The following is a 16,723-nucleotide window of genomic DNA, read 5'->3' on the forward strand; positions in this document are numbered from 1 at the left end:
TTGTTTGTTTGGTTTGCTGACAAATTTACACATGACAATAGTTGGGGGTGCTGTTGGGGCAGGGGCAGCTGGTTGGGGGCCACCTACTGGTCGGGGGCCTAAGGCGATCGCCTACTTTGCCTTAATAGAAGCTCTGCCTATGAACGTCCCTATGCAAACCTACACCCTTGGCAAAATATAAGAATGGACAAGTGGTAAGCACACCTCTCTTTTCTAAAGTTAGCGATTCTTCGCTTTCAATAGTTTTCTCCACGGCTCCTCCATATTCTGTAAACATGCTTATTAAGGTAATTTTCTTGCTCCAGCTCTTGCATGATTCTGATCAGGATAAGCACTATGCTAACATTGTCAAACCTAAGGCGCACAGGCCGGATAGCCAGGGGGTCAAATCGGCCCACAGAGTTGTTCTATCTAACATGTACTTTTGAGTTCATTCAAACAATTAATTAAAAAGAAACTGATTGTGCTCCTGCAGAAGCAATATCTGTATTTACAATCAATAGTTTTGTTGGTGGGAGACGTTATGGTGTGGGACTGCATGGATCAGTGGTAGAGTAACGTAGTTTTAGGTTCTAGGCTAATAGGTAAAGTAAGACTTTAATAAGACACTATTATGGGGATACTGAAGCTTATGACAGATGTCATTAAGTGTCATCCGACAAATTATGTCACTAGCTCCATTTATGTCCAGCTCGTCTCTTTTACATCCATTCATAAGTGAGATAATTTGCCAGGTAACACTTAATGACATTTTTTATAAGCATTAGCATGCTCATGACAGTGTCATGTCATAATAATGATTATCTAATGACAGTCTTATGGCCCCACTGTAAAATTAAAGTGTTACCACATACCATAACATAGCATCACTAACTTAACGAAACAACTGGAACAGTAACTGAGGAAATAATTAGCAGAGAGCACGCATTTTGATTGTTATTTACTTCTGGGGCGCTGTAGTGCATGCTAGGAGGCATTTTGGACAACACCAGTGTTGACAGCTGCTGGCAGAAAAGGTGACTGTCTCCCCCAAGGGAGCAATGATGGCCAAATGAAGCTTCTTGAAGCAATGAAGCTTTGCAGCAAATTGGTTCAAAGCTTCATGGTGGTTCATTTGGTCTTATGACAGTCGTATGATGCCGCTGTCAAATAAAGTGTTACTGTTTAGTATCTTTTGTTGTAAATATCCAATAATACAGTGAGAACAGCTGCGGCCTATCTATGAACAAATGGCGTTTACGTGTCAAATTTGGTGGATGGCAGCTTATAGTCAGGTACACCTTATTGTCAGAAAATTACGGTAGTTGTTCCCCAGCCCAGAGGGTGGGTTTGATCCCCTCCCTGGTTACTGTGTATAAGTATATTTGAGCAAGATGCTGAACCCCAAGTTGCTCCTGGTTCTGCGTTATTATTAGGAAATGAGAATATAGTGTCATAAGAGCCTTGAAGGTGGAAAGGCAAGTGTCACTCCATTTACCATTAGGCCATCATGTGCCGTTACAAACGACTACGTAAAGTTTCATGTTTAATGAAATGTTTCTGCTAATGAGAATGTTACATTTAAGGAAACAAGTGCACTTTAATTCTGAAAAGTTCTGAAGTTTGCAGGTTGTGCTGAGTCAAGTAGAAGTATGGAAGGATGGATAGATGGATGGAGCAAGATATTTGGTGATCCACTGTGATTTGCGCATACGTAAACAAACGCAAACCTCATTGATGGTGTAGTGGTGCACTCGCCGGCCCAAGTCCCACTCAGTGGCGGTGTGACTGTCGGTGCGGCTGGTTGTCTGTCTCTGTATGTGCCCTGCCTTTTGCCCGAGGTCAGCTTTTGTTCAGTTTATTTTGTTGATTTTAAAAAGAGATTTGCAATAAAATAATCATGATTAAATTTGGATGTTTATTAATTATTGCAATAATAAATTTTATTTCGAAGCGCCTTTTAAAAACTCAAGGACACTGTATAAGAAATAGATTGAAATTAACAAACACAGATCAAAAGCAGGATAAAAGTAATTGAATATTAAGAGGTCAACAAGCCGAAGATCAAGGCGGGTAAAGGGCTTGTTATGCTTCTGCGTCGGCACGACAACAGAGCTACACCGTCGAAGGCGTACCCTAAGCTGTAGCCTGACGTTCCCTCCCAAAGATCCTGACTATGCGTCGTGGTGACGCGTTACTACGTGAACAGTAAGGACTGTGATTGGTCCACACAAAACGTCATTGCTTTCATTTTCTTTTCATGGCTTGTTGTGTTTTTACTAGTGTGATATTAAAGATCGTCAAATCTTCCCGCTGACATCCGAAAATATCGAAAGTGCATCTCTTCGTTGTCTTCTGATCTTGTGTTACACTGTAAACTATTACTACAATAACAAACAAAATATTTGAATTTCAATACCTCTCTGACAGTGTCATCAAGTATCATCATCTCTGGAGAGGCATAATATTTTGAGCTCAAATTTAGCAAGTATAACAACTTTATATTTTGTTATATTATCCAGAAATGATCTGGATTTCATACCTTTCTGCTTGCTCTCCCTTATCTATGGAACCCATACACTCCCTCCTTCACTTTGCCTGTGTGGTGTCTTTTTGTCTGCCTGTGCCACAATCTGCTTTCTGTTCAATCTGGAAATTATGGAATTCATAACATGGTCCTTCAGCGTACTTGACCAAATTTTCTTCACAAAACAAGCAAGTGCAGGGGAGCCTGCGTTCCCCGGCGCCACTCTTCCGGCCGGTTGCACAATGGATTCCCGGAACAAATGAAATGCCTGTCGAGTCTGTACGTCGAGGATGTTGAAAATGACTATCTGATTGGATTTATGGGGAGAGGAGTCATGCTGATTTGAGATGGCAGAACCTAGCCTCGACCAAGGCTGCAAGCATCCACGTCAAAGATGTCTAACGCAAGCGGATGTGGCGGGTGACCAATTCGTTGGGGTCAACTGCAAGCTGAATGTGATGCTTGACCTTCTCCATGGGAGGGATGACAAGTAAAAGGATCAAGCAGTCCGGCCTGAGAGGTGCCCGGACAATGCACTGGCATTCCTCTAGACACCCGGAGCCAAGATGGAGATAACCTCAACTGCAAGTAGGCTTCCTAATATATGGCTGTGGCAGACTTATCTGCTGGAGAGAGAGTGCAGATTTGCTGCTCAGACACCAAACCCTCCTTCCCTTCCCATTCACCATTGCCACTATTTCCCACCTGTTACAGACTATGGTGGGCGAGATAGACAGGCATACACACACACACATAGACACACACATCCACACTGGAATGATAATCTATCACGCACTACGATTCACGCATTCGTGTTCTATTCGCCCACCCCCGCCACCATCTGGAGGACATACTGCAGTGGCGTGAGCACCGAGATGCTGTGCCTGCCCACGTCCTCTTTACACATCGTTGTCCAACTTTGCCCTCACCCTAAATGGCGTCAGCGTTTAACTTCATGACATCTTAGTGTGCATGTGCTATTAATGTATCTCTTTCTTGGAAAAGGAGTGAAAGGTCATCTTTTTTTTTCACACACACACGTTTCACTTCACACTTCCGGAGCAATCTCCATCGCAATCTGGAAGGCAACTGTATACCATGCACTATATGATGTTGTGTCTTGGTCCGGCTGCACCTGGAATATTATATCATATTCTCTATTGAGTAATCCTTACATAAAAATGCAGACATGATAGGAATTTCAGTGATGTGCTTGTTGTTGGAAAGTGTCCTTGGTTGTCGGCAAGACAGCGTGCAAAGGTGCACGGAGAAAAGATCCATGAGATTGTATGACTAAGATCACTAGAGAAAAATACCAAATTTTGCCAAAATCGGGCAACTTGAGCAAAGGCCGAATGTCGATATCACTGCCGCATACCAACATCACCGTGAGAGATTTCGCAGCATCGGATAAATAGGCAGTCTCTCTTTTACAACTCTGTTTGTGAGATGGAAGACAGTCCAAGATCCTATAATTTTGTACTTTTACCACCTCTGGAATACGAACACAAGGAAGAGGATTGTACTTTGTGTGGTGATGATTCATGAACACGCTGGTGAGTTGAGTTCCAAGTAATATTAACTTGGGCCTTCTTAGGACAATAAGTCAAACTTCCAACAATATACAGTGGTAAGTAAAAGTCTCTGAACCTTTTGGAATTTCGCACCTTTCTCCATAAAATCACCATCAAATGTGATGTGATCTTTGTCAGAATCACACAGATGAAAAAACAGGGTCTGCTATAGCTAAGTCCACCCAAACATTTACAGGTTTTCATATTTTAATGAGGATAGTATGCAAACAATGACAGAAGGGGCAAACATAAGTCAGTGAACCATCACATTTAATATTTTGTGGGCCCCCCTTTGGCAGCAATAACTTTAACCAGACATTTCCTGTAGCTGCAGATCAGTCTGACACATTGATCAGGACTAATCTTGACCCATTCTTCTCTACAAAACTGCTGTAGTTCTGTCAGAATACTGGGAAGTCTGAGTGTCCTAGTGCCTTTTTGCGAACGTTAAATGAGAAACAATGTTTTTTTTTTTTTTAGACAGCGGTGGCTTCCTCCGTGGAGTCCTCCCATGAACACCATTCTTGGGCGTAGTTTTACATATAGTTGATGTGTGCACAGAGATATGGGACTGTGCCAGTGATTTATGTAAGCCTATAGCAGACACTCTAGGGTTCTTTTTTACCTCTCTGAGTATTCTGCGCTGAACTCTTGGCGTCATCTTTGGTGGACGGCCACTCCTTGGGAGAGAAGCAACAGTGTCAAACTCTCTCCAATAGTCAACACCTTCTTAGACTGTCGATTGATGAACATCCAGACTTTTAGAGATGGTTTTGTATCCTTTCCCAGCTTTATACAAATCAACAATCCTTGATTGCACGTCTGCAGACAGCTCTTTTGACTGAGCCATGATGCACATCAATGCTTCTCGTCTAGACAATTCTTACCAGGTGTGTGTTTTTTAGTGGGCAGGGCAGCACTCATCAGTGATTGGGCACACATCTGACTTAAATTGTTTGGCAAAAATTGGTTTGAATTGCTCTTTAAGTCTCCTTAGGCAGAGGGTTCACTTACTTATTTCCCCCCTTCTGTCATTGTTTGCATGCAATCCTCATTAAAATATGAAAACCTATAAATGTTTGAGTTGTTTTAGTTAAAGCAGACACTTTTTATATCTGTTTGATTTTGACAAAGATCAGATCACATTTGATGGTGATTTTATGCAGAAATGTGAGAAATTCCAAAAGGTTCAGATACTTTTTCATACCACTGTACATAACATACCAAACGTGTAACACGTATATTTTCTATATGTTGACAAAGAGCTGGTGGCGGAGATAATACGCACACGTATTCAGTCAAGATGATGATTAGAATGTCAGGAGACGAGTGGTTGTTATGGAGTTGTTAGCGTGAAGGTTGCGTCCATGATGGACTTTGGAGGGCAAACAAAATCATAAAAACAGAATGCGCGCAAGAAAGGTGAGAGGGGGGGTCTGCTGGTGCTCTTGGATGTGTATGACATTATTATGAGATAGGTGTCCGTCACGCACAAGCTGCAGACACAAACACGCACCTCATTGAATGCAGGTCTCTGTGGTGGCCTCTTATCTAGAATAACACTATCAGAGGAAGATAGGATGTGTGTGTAGCATGATTCTGCTTGTTGTATCCGTGAGTGCCACTGATCTGTTCCCATAAGTGTCATCATCATCACTGACAATAACTTGAAGGGAGTGTGATTGTCTTCCTGTTGGTGTGTCTGGACATTTCTGGGTTTTCAGGTGGCTCTCGAAGCTGATCTTTAAATCACAGTCTCCATTGCAATAGTGGCATACGTATGTATTAGGGATGTCTAGATCACATATTTTTGCATCCAAGTCCACGTGGCCTGATTTTGTCCGAATCCGATAACGGAAGAAAAAGTTTTATCTTTCTAATTTAAAAAAAAGTTCCAAACATGTTACAGTACTGTACTGTTTACAGTACTTCCTCTTTTTCCGTGGTTGTTCCGGAGTACAAAACGTAATATTCTTTGGTTTCTTTTGGCAATGCCATTGTATTTCTGGATTATTTTGATACTTTTTAGCCCTTAAAAATATCTACAGTGTATCATGAAAGTGAGTACACCCCTCGCATTTCTGCAGATATTTAAGTATATCTTTTCATGGGACAACACTGACAAAACGACACTTTGACACAATGAAAAGTAGTCTTTGCGCAGCTTATATAATAGAGTTAATTTATTTCCCTCTCAAAACAAGAAAGCCCGCAAACAGTTTGCTGAAGACATGTCAACAAAGCACATGGATTACTGGAATCATGTCCATTGGTCTGATGAGACGGGGGGGCTTGTGTACCGTCTTCAGAAGAGGCTTCCTCCTGGGGTGACAGCCATGCACACCAATTTGATGTAGAGTGCGGCGTATGGTTTGAGAACTAACAGGCTGACCCCCCACCTCTTCAATCTCTGCAGCAATGCTGACAGCACTCCTGTAACGAGTCACTTGACATTTTGGAGGGAAAATGAAAAGCAATACTCAATTTGGACATTTACGGATGTACATATTTCCCATGCGGTGTACTCGCTTTTGTTGCCAGGGGTTTGGATATTAATGGCTATATTTTGAGTTATTTTGAGGGGGAAAAAATTAATTAACTCTATTATATAAGCTGCACACAGACTACTTTTCATTGTGTCAAAGTGTCATTTTGTCATTGATGTCCCATGAAAATATTTACTTAAATATCTGCAGAAATGCCAGGGCTGTACTCATGTTTGTGATAGACTGTATAAGTATACTGCTCAAAACAGTGTGTTTCCTTGTGCACTGCCCGACACCCAGCTAACATTGAATGTGCTCCAATAAAACACAAGGTTTGGTTTTGGTCTTTTCTTGTTTTCATATGAAGTAATTCGTTTAAGTTTGTTAAACTGTAACAAAGAAACACGTATGCATTCAACACAACTGCAAAATACACGCCGATATACAAATACCATATAGGACGTGCGTTTTTTTTTTTTTTTTTTTTTTTTGCTTCATAAAAGCAGCAAATGTGCAGAGACATGGCCACCTGGATCCCTTTTATATACAGCAATCTTCATCATTCACAGATGAATCCCCTTAGCCTGGAATAAACGGTATTACAGGTACTGCAATTTTCAGACTTTAAACCACTACTTTTTTCCCTCATTTTGAATCCTGCGGCTTACAGTCCAGTGCGGCTTATTTGTTGATTTATTAGGGTTAATAGGCATCACTTTATTTGATACGGGCGTCACTGCCATAAGACCCCCATAATTATGACATGACACTATCATGGGCAGAAATGAATGCTTTTGACACATGTCATTAAGTGTCATCCGGCAAATTATGTCACTAACGCCATCTTTTCTATCCATTAAAAAGTGAGATAATTTGTCATTAATGCTCATGGTAGTGTTATTTCATAATTATGATACTTTTATAACGCCACTGTCAAATAAAGTGTTACCAAATACCATAACTTGCAATTAACGAAACAACTGGAACAGCAACTGAAGAAATAATTAGGACAGAACATGAATTCTGATTGTTATTCACATTTGTAGCGCTGTAATGCATGCTAGGGGGCATGTTAGACGACAGCAGTGTTGACAGCAAGTGGCAGCAGAGGTTGACTGTCTGCCCCGAGGGAGCAGTGATGGCCAAACGAAGCTTCTTGAAGCAATGATGGTTCATTTGGTTTTATGACAGGCATATGATGCCGCTGTCAAATAAAGTGTTACCGTCTAATATCTTTTGTTGTAAATATCCAATACTACACTTAGGACAGCTGCAGCTTATAGTCCATTGCGGTATATCTATCAACAAATGCCGTTTTTGTGTCAAATTTGATAGGTGGTAGCTTATAGTCAGGTGCGCCTCATAGGCCGAAAATTACGGTAGTCCCCGGGTTACGAACGAGTTCTATTCCTACGCTGGCGGCGTAGCCCAAATTTTTGCGTAAGTCAGAATAAACCCTTTCAGTTCCCCTAAATACCCCTAAAATCTCAGAATAATTGTCCAAAAACATGTTTAATGCATCATTGTACTGTCCTCGCCAAGACAGCGCGCTTAACTGTAATATTTCCCCCTCTCTCTCTCTTTCTCATGTGTGCGTTTGCGCAAATATATTCTTCTTCGTGTGTACATGCGCTCTTATTCGCGTGTGGAAGTACTACTAGTATATGCTCAAAATAAAAGATTGTATCACAAACAAAAGTCAACATTATAATCAAAGGGCAGAACAGTCTTATTAATAAAATAAAGTGAAAAAATAAGACAATTGGGGGTACAATAAGGTGCTGTTCATGCAGGGGGGGGGGGGGGGGGGGCGACTGGAGACAATGAGACTCCGGCGTCGTAAAGTCGAAATCACGTTAGTCGGGTACATCGTTACTGTGAGACGGGGACTACCTGTATATGAATACAATGTGGTCATGGTGAGTCAACCAAAGTCTTCCCAATCAGATCTCAAGTCATCTAGTGAAAATTCGTCTAGTTTTAATATCGCAATATATCGCAAACTCCCAAAAAGTCCCAATGTCAGTTTTTTTCTAATATCGTTCAGCCCTAATTTGCGTTATTTTGAAATGATCGGTTAATGAATATGTCCTTTCATTCTTGCTTCATTTCCCTGCTTCTCTTCTACACAGAGGTCCAAAATAGCTGTATATGAGAAGATGTGGTCATATATGAAATCTGCCGAGCCAACCGTCTTCACCAAAACCACTGCAGAAGGCGTGGCGAGGGTGCGCAAGTCCAAGGGGAAATACGCCTTCCTACTGGAGTCCACCATGAACGAGTACACGGAGCAACGCAAGCCTTGCGACACCATGAAAGTCGGAGGCAATCTGGATTCCAAAGGCTATGGAATTGCCACACCCAAAGGCTCACAGTTAAGGTAGGTGGAGTAGTGTAACAATAGGAAACAGTAACTACAGTGATACTGTGCTATTGCTGCGATATTCCACCTACCCTGCTGTGCCTTTCATACAACTATTACTGTCATTGCTGTCCAGTGAAAACTTTCCATTAACCAAGAAAGCAATTTGACAATAATTGATTTTTTTCCACTGTCGCTGATGATCTGAGTACAGCCTCATCAATGGAATACAGAAATTAACACACAAACCCCTATTGAACATGAAATAGTTTTCACCCAGCAGCAACTATAGTGGAATATTTACATGTGTAGACATCATCATATCTCCTATTGATCACCTTGAGTCCTAATTTCTTCGTTTGTCTCATTGTGTGTTTCTCTTTGCCATTTCTATCATTGCCATTGTGATGTCCGGTGTCACTTAATGTTGCTCCTCCATAACACTTGTTTCTTCACAGGGCCACCTTCCAGGTATCACTGTCCATGTGTCCGCTGTCTTGTGTTTGTGTTACTCCCATGCTAAGGCGTTGTAGTCATAAGGATTATGATGATGATGATAAAGTAAATGGATGAAGTGACTTTGAGGAGAGGCAAATACTTCAGGCTGCAGCCAATTCACTCAAAGGGGAAATGATAGGAAACAGCAATAAAAGAGGGGCATAACTAATGGGGGACTTAAACTTGATCTTAATCAAAACTTAACCGTTTGCCCTTGTTCCGTTTAAGTATGGTTAGGTTTTATAGAGATTGGTATGGGGATTTTAAGTCACAAACGTTTCCTCGTTTTTCCCTCAGGAGATATTTATTTCACACTGGATATATTCTTGGAGTGTTGTGATATATGTCTGCTGAGGCGGAAATATGAGGCAGACAATTCAATTAATCTCTTAAAAATATACAAGTAACATGTGTGTCCTATAACTTTCCCCATGAGTGGTGCAAACAAGTCTTTCAAACATTTGCAGCTTAGGTTTGTTGACCTCAGTTTTAAAAGGATAAATATTTTATAAGGTGACAGATAACGAGTGCATGGTCTTTCCTCCCAGGAATATCTGTAGTGGTCTCTTGCTTCTCTCAATCAGTCCAAACATGAACTAGCAAGTGAAAACATGTCTGGGAGTGTGAACATGAGGCTGCCTCTCCTCATAGTGCCATGTTGACAGCGAAGAATGTTCTCTAATGATTATGATCACTGCATTTTGAAGTTGATTTTTTTAATAATGATATGTGACTGTTTATGAACTGTTTTTGATCCATTGCTCTAATCATCTAATCATAGCTTGTAGATTAGATCACCCCAGAGAACACTGTCTTGATCAATATCTCTGAACTCTCTTTACTTGTGAATCCCTTTCAAATGAACACAGATAATGCAATGCTTTAAAAAAAAATCTAATTATGGCTTTTGCCTCTTAATAAATCTGTTCTATTTTGCTGATGAACAGATTCATCCTAAATTCACAAAGCAATCCATCTATTTCCTACTACTTTTCCTGTACTAACTATGCACAGGACGGCTTGAGATGAGATTTGAACGCAGAACCTCTGACTGCGAGTCGGAAAAAATAGGCTCACACCTGCCCACAGGAGTGCCCAAAGCAAGAGAGATAAAAGTGATTCTAAGGGCCTGTGACTGACAGGCCTGTGAGAATAGTTTTTACATTTACAGCACTGGGGTAAAGAGTGTTTTTCAAGGGCCCCTGTTCCCTGGAGGCACTCCTGCTCCACTGGCCCGCCGGCATTACAATTCGAAAAAGTTCAAAGTCGTGCCTGAAACAGCGCAGACAAATGTTGTGTTCTGATTTCTCCCAGCCCCAGACTTTTGTTCTCAGTTACTCTTGTCATTTTATTCCTTCTTTGAAAATACAGTGGTGAGATACTGTACGAGCATACTGACTTGCCAGGTTTTTGACAAATGAATCAATGTCTGGCAGAGAGTGAAGAAATCTTTACCCAAACACACACACACATATATATATATACGTACATATACAGTATAAAGAGAGACTCAAAGCTATTCTGTATTATTCCAAATTGAAGGTTATTGTCAAATTAAACAGAAAAATAAAATTATTTACATTTAAAACACCCACTTTGCCTTGTTTAGCAATGGACTGTTTAGTCCGAAGCTAAAAACAATACACAACAATAAAGAATTGGCAATCGAATAGCATTGCTGCTCAGGACATTATTTCAACAGAAACAGAGAAATGTGTTAACAATACTCACATTTTTTTTTACATTGTTTAATATAATTTCAGAGCTGTTAAAATGCCAACGATTACTGTTGCATACAGTGGTATGAAAAAGTATCTGAACCTTTTGGAATTTTGCACATTTCTGCAATAATCACCATCAAATGTGATCTGAGCTTTGTCAAAATCACTCAGATGAAAAAACTGTCTGCTTTAACTAAAACCACCCAAACATATATAGGTTTTCATATTAGACAGCAGTGGCTTCCTCCGTGGAGTCCTTCCATGAACACCACTCTTGGCCATAGTTTTACATATAGTTGATGTTTGCACAGAGATATTGGACTTTTGCCAGTGATTTATGTAAGCCTTTAGCAGACACTCTAGAGTTCTTTTTTACCTCTCTGAGTATTCTGCGCTGAACTCTTGGCGTCATCTTTGGTGGACGGTTACTGCTTGGGAGAGAAGCAACAGTGCCAAACTCTCTCCGTTTGTAGACGACTTCTCTGACTGTAGCTTGATGAACATACAGACTTTTAGAGATGGTTTTGCATCCTTTCACCGCTTTATACAAATCAACAATCCTTGATTGCAGGTCTTCAGACAGTTCTTTTGACCGAGCAATAATGCACACGACAACTGTGGCGCAACTAGTATCACCAATAAGACGTTGCAACAATAATCACATGACTCAGTTATACCAATCAGACTCAAGCTTGCCATTTTATGACAATGCCAACCTCTTCATGGCGTCTTTAAAGCGCTGTAAAAAATTATGTATTTGACATAGAGCTCAACATGACTGGAAAGCGCGATATATAATCATTGTAATTTCATCCTAGGAAATACGTTTTTGCGCTAGAGTGCAAACATGTTCTTTGGACGAATGATGCTCCATTTCTGTAGACTTTTTTCTCTCTCTGAATTCAATGATTTTTTTTTTTTTTTTTTGTATTTCCTTGGCTTAATGTGGTTATGTAGTAGGTTATAGTTTGTTCCTCAAAGTACTGTATAGTAATAACAGTTCATATAGATAACGTTGTGCTAAGAAAAAAATACCACTGTAAACAAAAAATCGAACATCATAAGCAGTTACACACAATGGTACCAATTGCTTGAGTATTCATTACACAAATTTTTTACTTGTAGAGTGCTACTTCTAAATATTAATTCGTTCCAGGACCTTGTTTGTAAGTCGAAATGGTCGTATGTCGAGCAGGATTTTCCCATAAAAATATGTTATAATTCCATTCTGTCCACAGCCCAAAAACCTACACTAAATCCTTAATAAATACTGCTGGTACTATTACAAATGGGAATTACGCAGAGCAAAACAAATAAATTATTAATAAAAACTGGAATAATAACATTAAATAATAATAATTCCTGTAATAATGTAACGAATCGGGTTCTAATGTGGCGGACGTTTTTTGCTGTACCTGAACGCACGAAGTCGCTGACGTGACAGAGAGAGGGAGCGGTTTACTTTCACTTTTAATGTTTTGTTGAGAACACCGTCAACTTTAGGTGTGTTGTGTTGGACAAGTCCTGAAATAAGTGATAAAAACCTGACGAAGCTGGCGATTATTTTGGGCGATGTTACCATAATAATAACCTTAACTTATAAAGACTGGCGAATGGAGGAGGAGGATCGTGGAGATCGTAAACATTCTACGGCTGTATTGTTGAGGCAGTTCACGGATGCGCACCCCGCGCTCATATTTTTCTATCATTTGCATCTTCATTTCAATGGTTTATCCTTGTTTCACCACCTGTACCAACCTTTTTGAAACCTGTGTTGATTTCTTTCACAAGAAAATCAGCCGTGCGTCATGTCATGTCATGTCGTGGTATTTCGAGCATGTCTTCGGATGTAGAAAGAAATGGCGAGTCAGATTTTACGTCGGATGTCGAAAAGATCGTGTGTCGAAGCGATCGTATGTCGAGGTACCACTGTACTTCACTACATTTTTAGATGACTAGTTTTACTTGACTTATTTTTTTTAAGTTACGCTATTTTTATTTGAGTACAATTTTGGCTACTCTGGCCGCCTCTGTGTAAGACTATATTATATAACCCCTTGGTTGCGCACCAGAAGGAACTGAAATTACCGTTTATCACAAAAGTGAGTACACCCCTCACATTTCTGCAGATATTTATATCTTTTCATGGGACAACACTGACAAAATGACACTTTGACACTGAAAAGTAGTCTGTGTGCAGCATATATAATAGAGTTAATTTATTTTCCCCTCAAAATAACTCAAAATATAGCCATTAATATTTAAACCCCTGGCAACAAAAGTGATTACACCCCTTAGACACTACGTAAATCCCTAAATGTCCAAATGACGGTAAACAAGAAAGCCCGCCCGTCTCATCAGACCATAGGACATGGTTTCAGTAATCCATGTGCTTTGTTAACATGTCTTCAGCAAACTGTTTGCGGGCTTTCTTGTGTACCGTATACGGTACACAATACTGTGCACAGTGCGACATATGGTCTGAGCACTAACAGGCTGACCCCCCACCTCTTCAATGTCTGCAGCAATGCTGACAGCACTCCTGTAACGAGTCACATGAAATTTTGGTGGGAAAATGGCAAGCAATACTCAATTTGGACATTTAGGAATATACATAGTTTCTAAGGGGTGTGCTTACTTTTGTTGCCAAGGGTTTAGATATTAATGGCTATATTTTGAGTTATTTTGAGGGGAAAATAAATGAACTCTATTATACAAGCTGCACACAGACTGCTTTTCATTGTGTCAAAGTGTCATTTTGTCAGTGTTGTCCCATGAAAAGATCTACTTAAATATCTGCAGAAATGCGAGGGGATGTACTCACTTTTGTGATACACTGTAATTACCTGCAGACATGTTATTAATATCTGCTTTTACAACAGCACTGTGATCAACCATTATTTTTTTGGGTTGAGTTACCCTGCTATGCCCCGACAGGACAATTAACGCATGTCTACAACTCTACACTGAATACTGTGTTTAAGTACTTAAGGACAGCACAAAAGTAATTTTCTAAAACTTCCACTTTAAGAATCATTTTCAAATCCAAAATACAATCCATCGTCCCTGAATTTTGCTTGGAGGTCACAATCCCTCCAGGGGTGTGAGCATGAGGCTTTTAGGACAGTGGATATACACACACACACATACACACATATGTAGGTGAAAACTAGCTGGAGAGCAGAGAAGCGGCGGGAGGGGACAAGAGCTCCATCAGCAGGCTGCAGCCCTGGTTAACACTGTACAGCAGCAATCTGGCACTCAGTGTGACACCTCTTGCACGGAAACAGTCCATCCAGATAGCATTTGCTTAAAATATATTTGTAGGAGGAGAGTAAAAGAGATGCATTAAGAGAGTTTTTTCTGAGGTGCTTCCCATCTTCCTCCCAACTCATCTTAGCTTTCCTCCCTTTCCTACCATGCCCCTCACCTTCTCCCCTTTGGCACTGGTGCCCATCTAGATTGTCTGTCTTTCCTTCCATCCTTTGCTCTGACCAAACTATCTTATGTCCCTCCCCCTCCTCCTTTTTTTACTTTAAGAAATGCGGTCAACCTGGCCGTGCTAAAGCTCAACGAGCAGGGCCTGTTGGACAAATTGAAAAACAAGTGGTGGTATGACAAAGGAGAATGTGGCAGCGGGGGAGGGGATTCCAAGGTTAGCCCTCTCTGTCTGCCCCCGTCCCCACCCCCACCCTGAGGGTACGGGGGCCAATCACCGGCTGGGGAGCCTGCGATGGCCCCCATCCTGGGAGAGTAATGCAAGCATCTGCCCCGGTGAAAAGTGTAGGCAAAGGGCAAAAGTGATTCTCAAAACCTCCCGAGACACCTTCTGCTTCAACGTAAACTCAAGGTTGCAGCTGTTGTCAACAGTGTGTATCTTTTCCAAACAAAAAGGTGCAAAGCCTTTTGACTCTGGTGCAACGCTTGAGCTTATTAAAAGATAAGCATTTCTCTCAAACTAGACTTTATCAAACGATTGGACATGTTTGACACTTCTTTCTATAAGTGAAAAGCAAGGTGATGAGGAGGTTCTGTGTTGAAATGACAAGCCAAATACTGTAAAGGCAGGAATGTTCGCCCCCTGGTGGTGCTCTGAGGCCAGCTGAAGACAAAAAGTAAAGGAAGAGGGAATAAACATGAACAAAGCTGCTATTATATACACAAATGCTCGCAAAAACAAGCCTTGGAGCATTTTAGCTGATACCTGCAAAAATTATTTTGCATGGATGACTTTCAACTCATGAGATTAATAATTGACAGTGGCAGAGCAAAATTAAAGGTTAAAATATCCAATTGGTTTGTTTTGATCAGTTACGCCAAGATATAGCATTGCATATTTGCAACCTAGAAAAGAGCTACACAATATCATTTCTCAGAAATAAATCAATTTTTAAAAAAACTTTTGCCATAATGTTGAGAAAAATTCACACTAACAAAAGATGTGATACTATTGCTAATAAGGATTATTGGTAATCACTGTGTTTCAAAGAAAAAAAAACAATTTTATGTTTCTGATTTTTAACAAATGCTTTCCAGTGTTTTTTATGTTGACTTGAAGATTTATTTTCTTGCTTCCTTGCTATCCAACTACTTGTGATTTTATTTCTTGATAGAAAGAACTCCCCATACCTAATATGAAGTGGAAATAACATGTCAATCAATGGCGTAAGTTTGGTCTCAACATTGTGTAAACGTTGAGGGTTGGAAGGAGGACAGGCCAGACAGGTTGCAGATAGGTTAGGCGCTCATGGCCTGCTTTTATTTAATCAATAACAAAGGAAATAACAAGCAAAACAAAAATTAGCAAGCACAACAAAAAATTCAGTTTTTGGGATCACGACCGCGCCATGGAATGGCACTCCCGGGGTTGCTCTTTAACCCTGGAAAAAACAAATGTTAGTCAGGGTTCCCAATCAGGGTTACAAAACAACGAGTAAAAACACCCTAGCAACCATCAAAAGTTTCCGCATACTCACATCTGATGGACACTTAGTTGGGATTTTCTCTCTCCGATTACACGCTGGGGAGAGCCCCTTGATTGGTGATGAGAGACCATGTGTTGCCTAATCAGGCAATTGCTTTTATGTGTGGAGGTCACCTCTCTGGAGAGTCGCTTTCTAAGGTGCTGGTGATTCTTTTTGTGGTGTCCCCGGTGAGTTTGCTGTCCAAGGTGCTGAACCTCTGTGGTAAGCCCTGTGGAACTAACCGCTGGGGCGCCGCAATTGATAGGGACGATATAACAGCATAACCTGCTAGTATACATTTTTGCAGATTATTAAACAGGGATCAGGGCTACATTTCTTGAGAATATGAACCTAATTAATTAATAGGCTAAATGATCAATGCAAAATAAATATATATATATATATACATGAAGTTACGCTCAGAGACCCCCAATTTGGCCAAGTTTCAAATTGTCCTATCTGTGTGATACATCATTGGAAACCTTAAAATCTCAATTTTCTGGGGGAAGAAAAACTTTGAGCAGGAGGGCATTTTTAAAAGATTTTTTTTCTTTAAACAGCAAAACCCTAACTGGAGGTGAGAGCACGCGAGAGCATAATTAAAGACGCCAT

The 16,723-nt window shown here is 40.5% G+C and overlaps 1 protein-coding gene across 6 annotated transcripts in view; it reads left to right on the plus strand.

Annotated features, from left to right (window-relative positions):
• gria4a (glutamate receptor, ionotropic, AMPA 4a) overlaps nt 1–16,723 on the plus strand; it is a 334,213-nt gene that overhangs the window by 299,908 nt on the left and 17,582 nt on the right. For 4 of the 6 annotated variants that reach the window (XM_057839066.1, XM_057839070.1, XM_057839068.1 and 1 more), the window contains exons 15-16: nt 8,699–8,946; nt 14,688–14,802. In XM_057839066.1, the coding sequence (XP_057695049.1) occupies nt 8,699–8,946; nt 14,688–14,802 (363 nt within the window). The remainder of the gene's footprint in view (nt 1–8,698; nt 8,947–14,687; nt 14,803–16,723) is intronic. The other 2 variants (XM_057839069.1, XM_057839067.1) reach the window with 1 other exon arrangement.

This window comes from Corythoichthys intestinalis, chromosome 6 (genome assembly GCF_030265065.1).
Source record: "Corythoichthys intestinalis isolate RoL2023-P3 chromosome 6, ASM3026506v1, whole genome shotgun sequence".
In the NCBI taxonomy this organism is placed as follows: Eukaryota; Metazoa; Chordata; class Actinopteri; order Syngnathiformes; family Syngnathidae; genus Corythoichthys; species Corythoichthys intestinalis.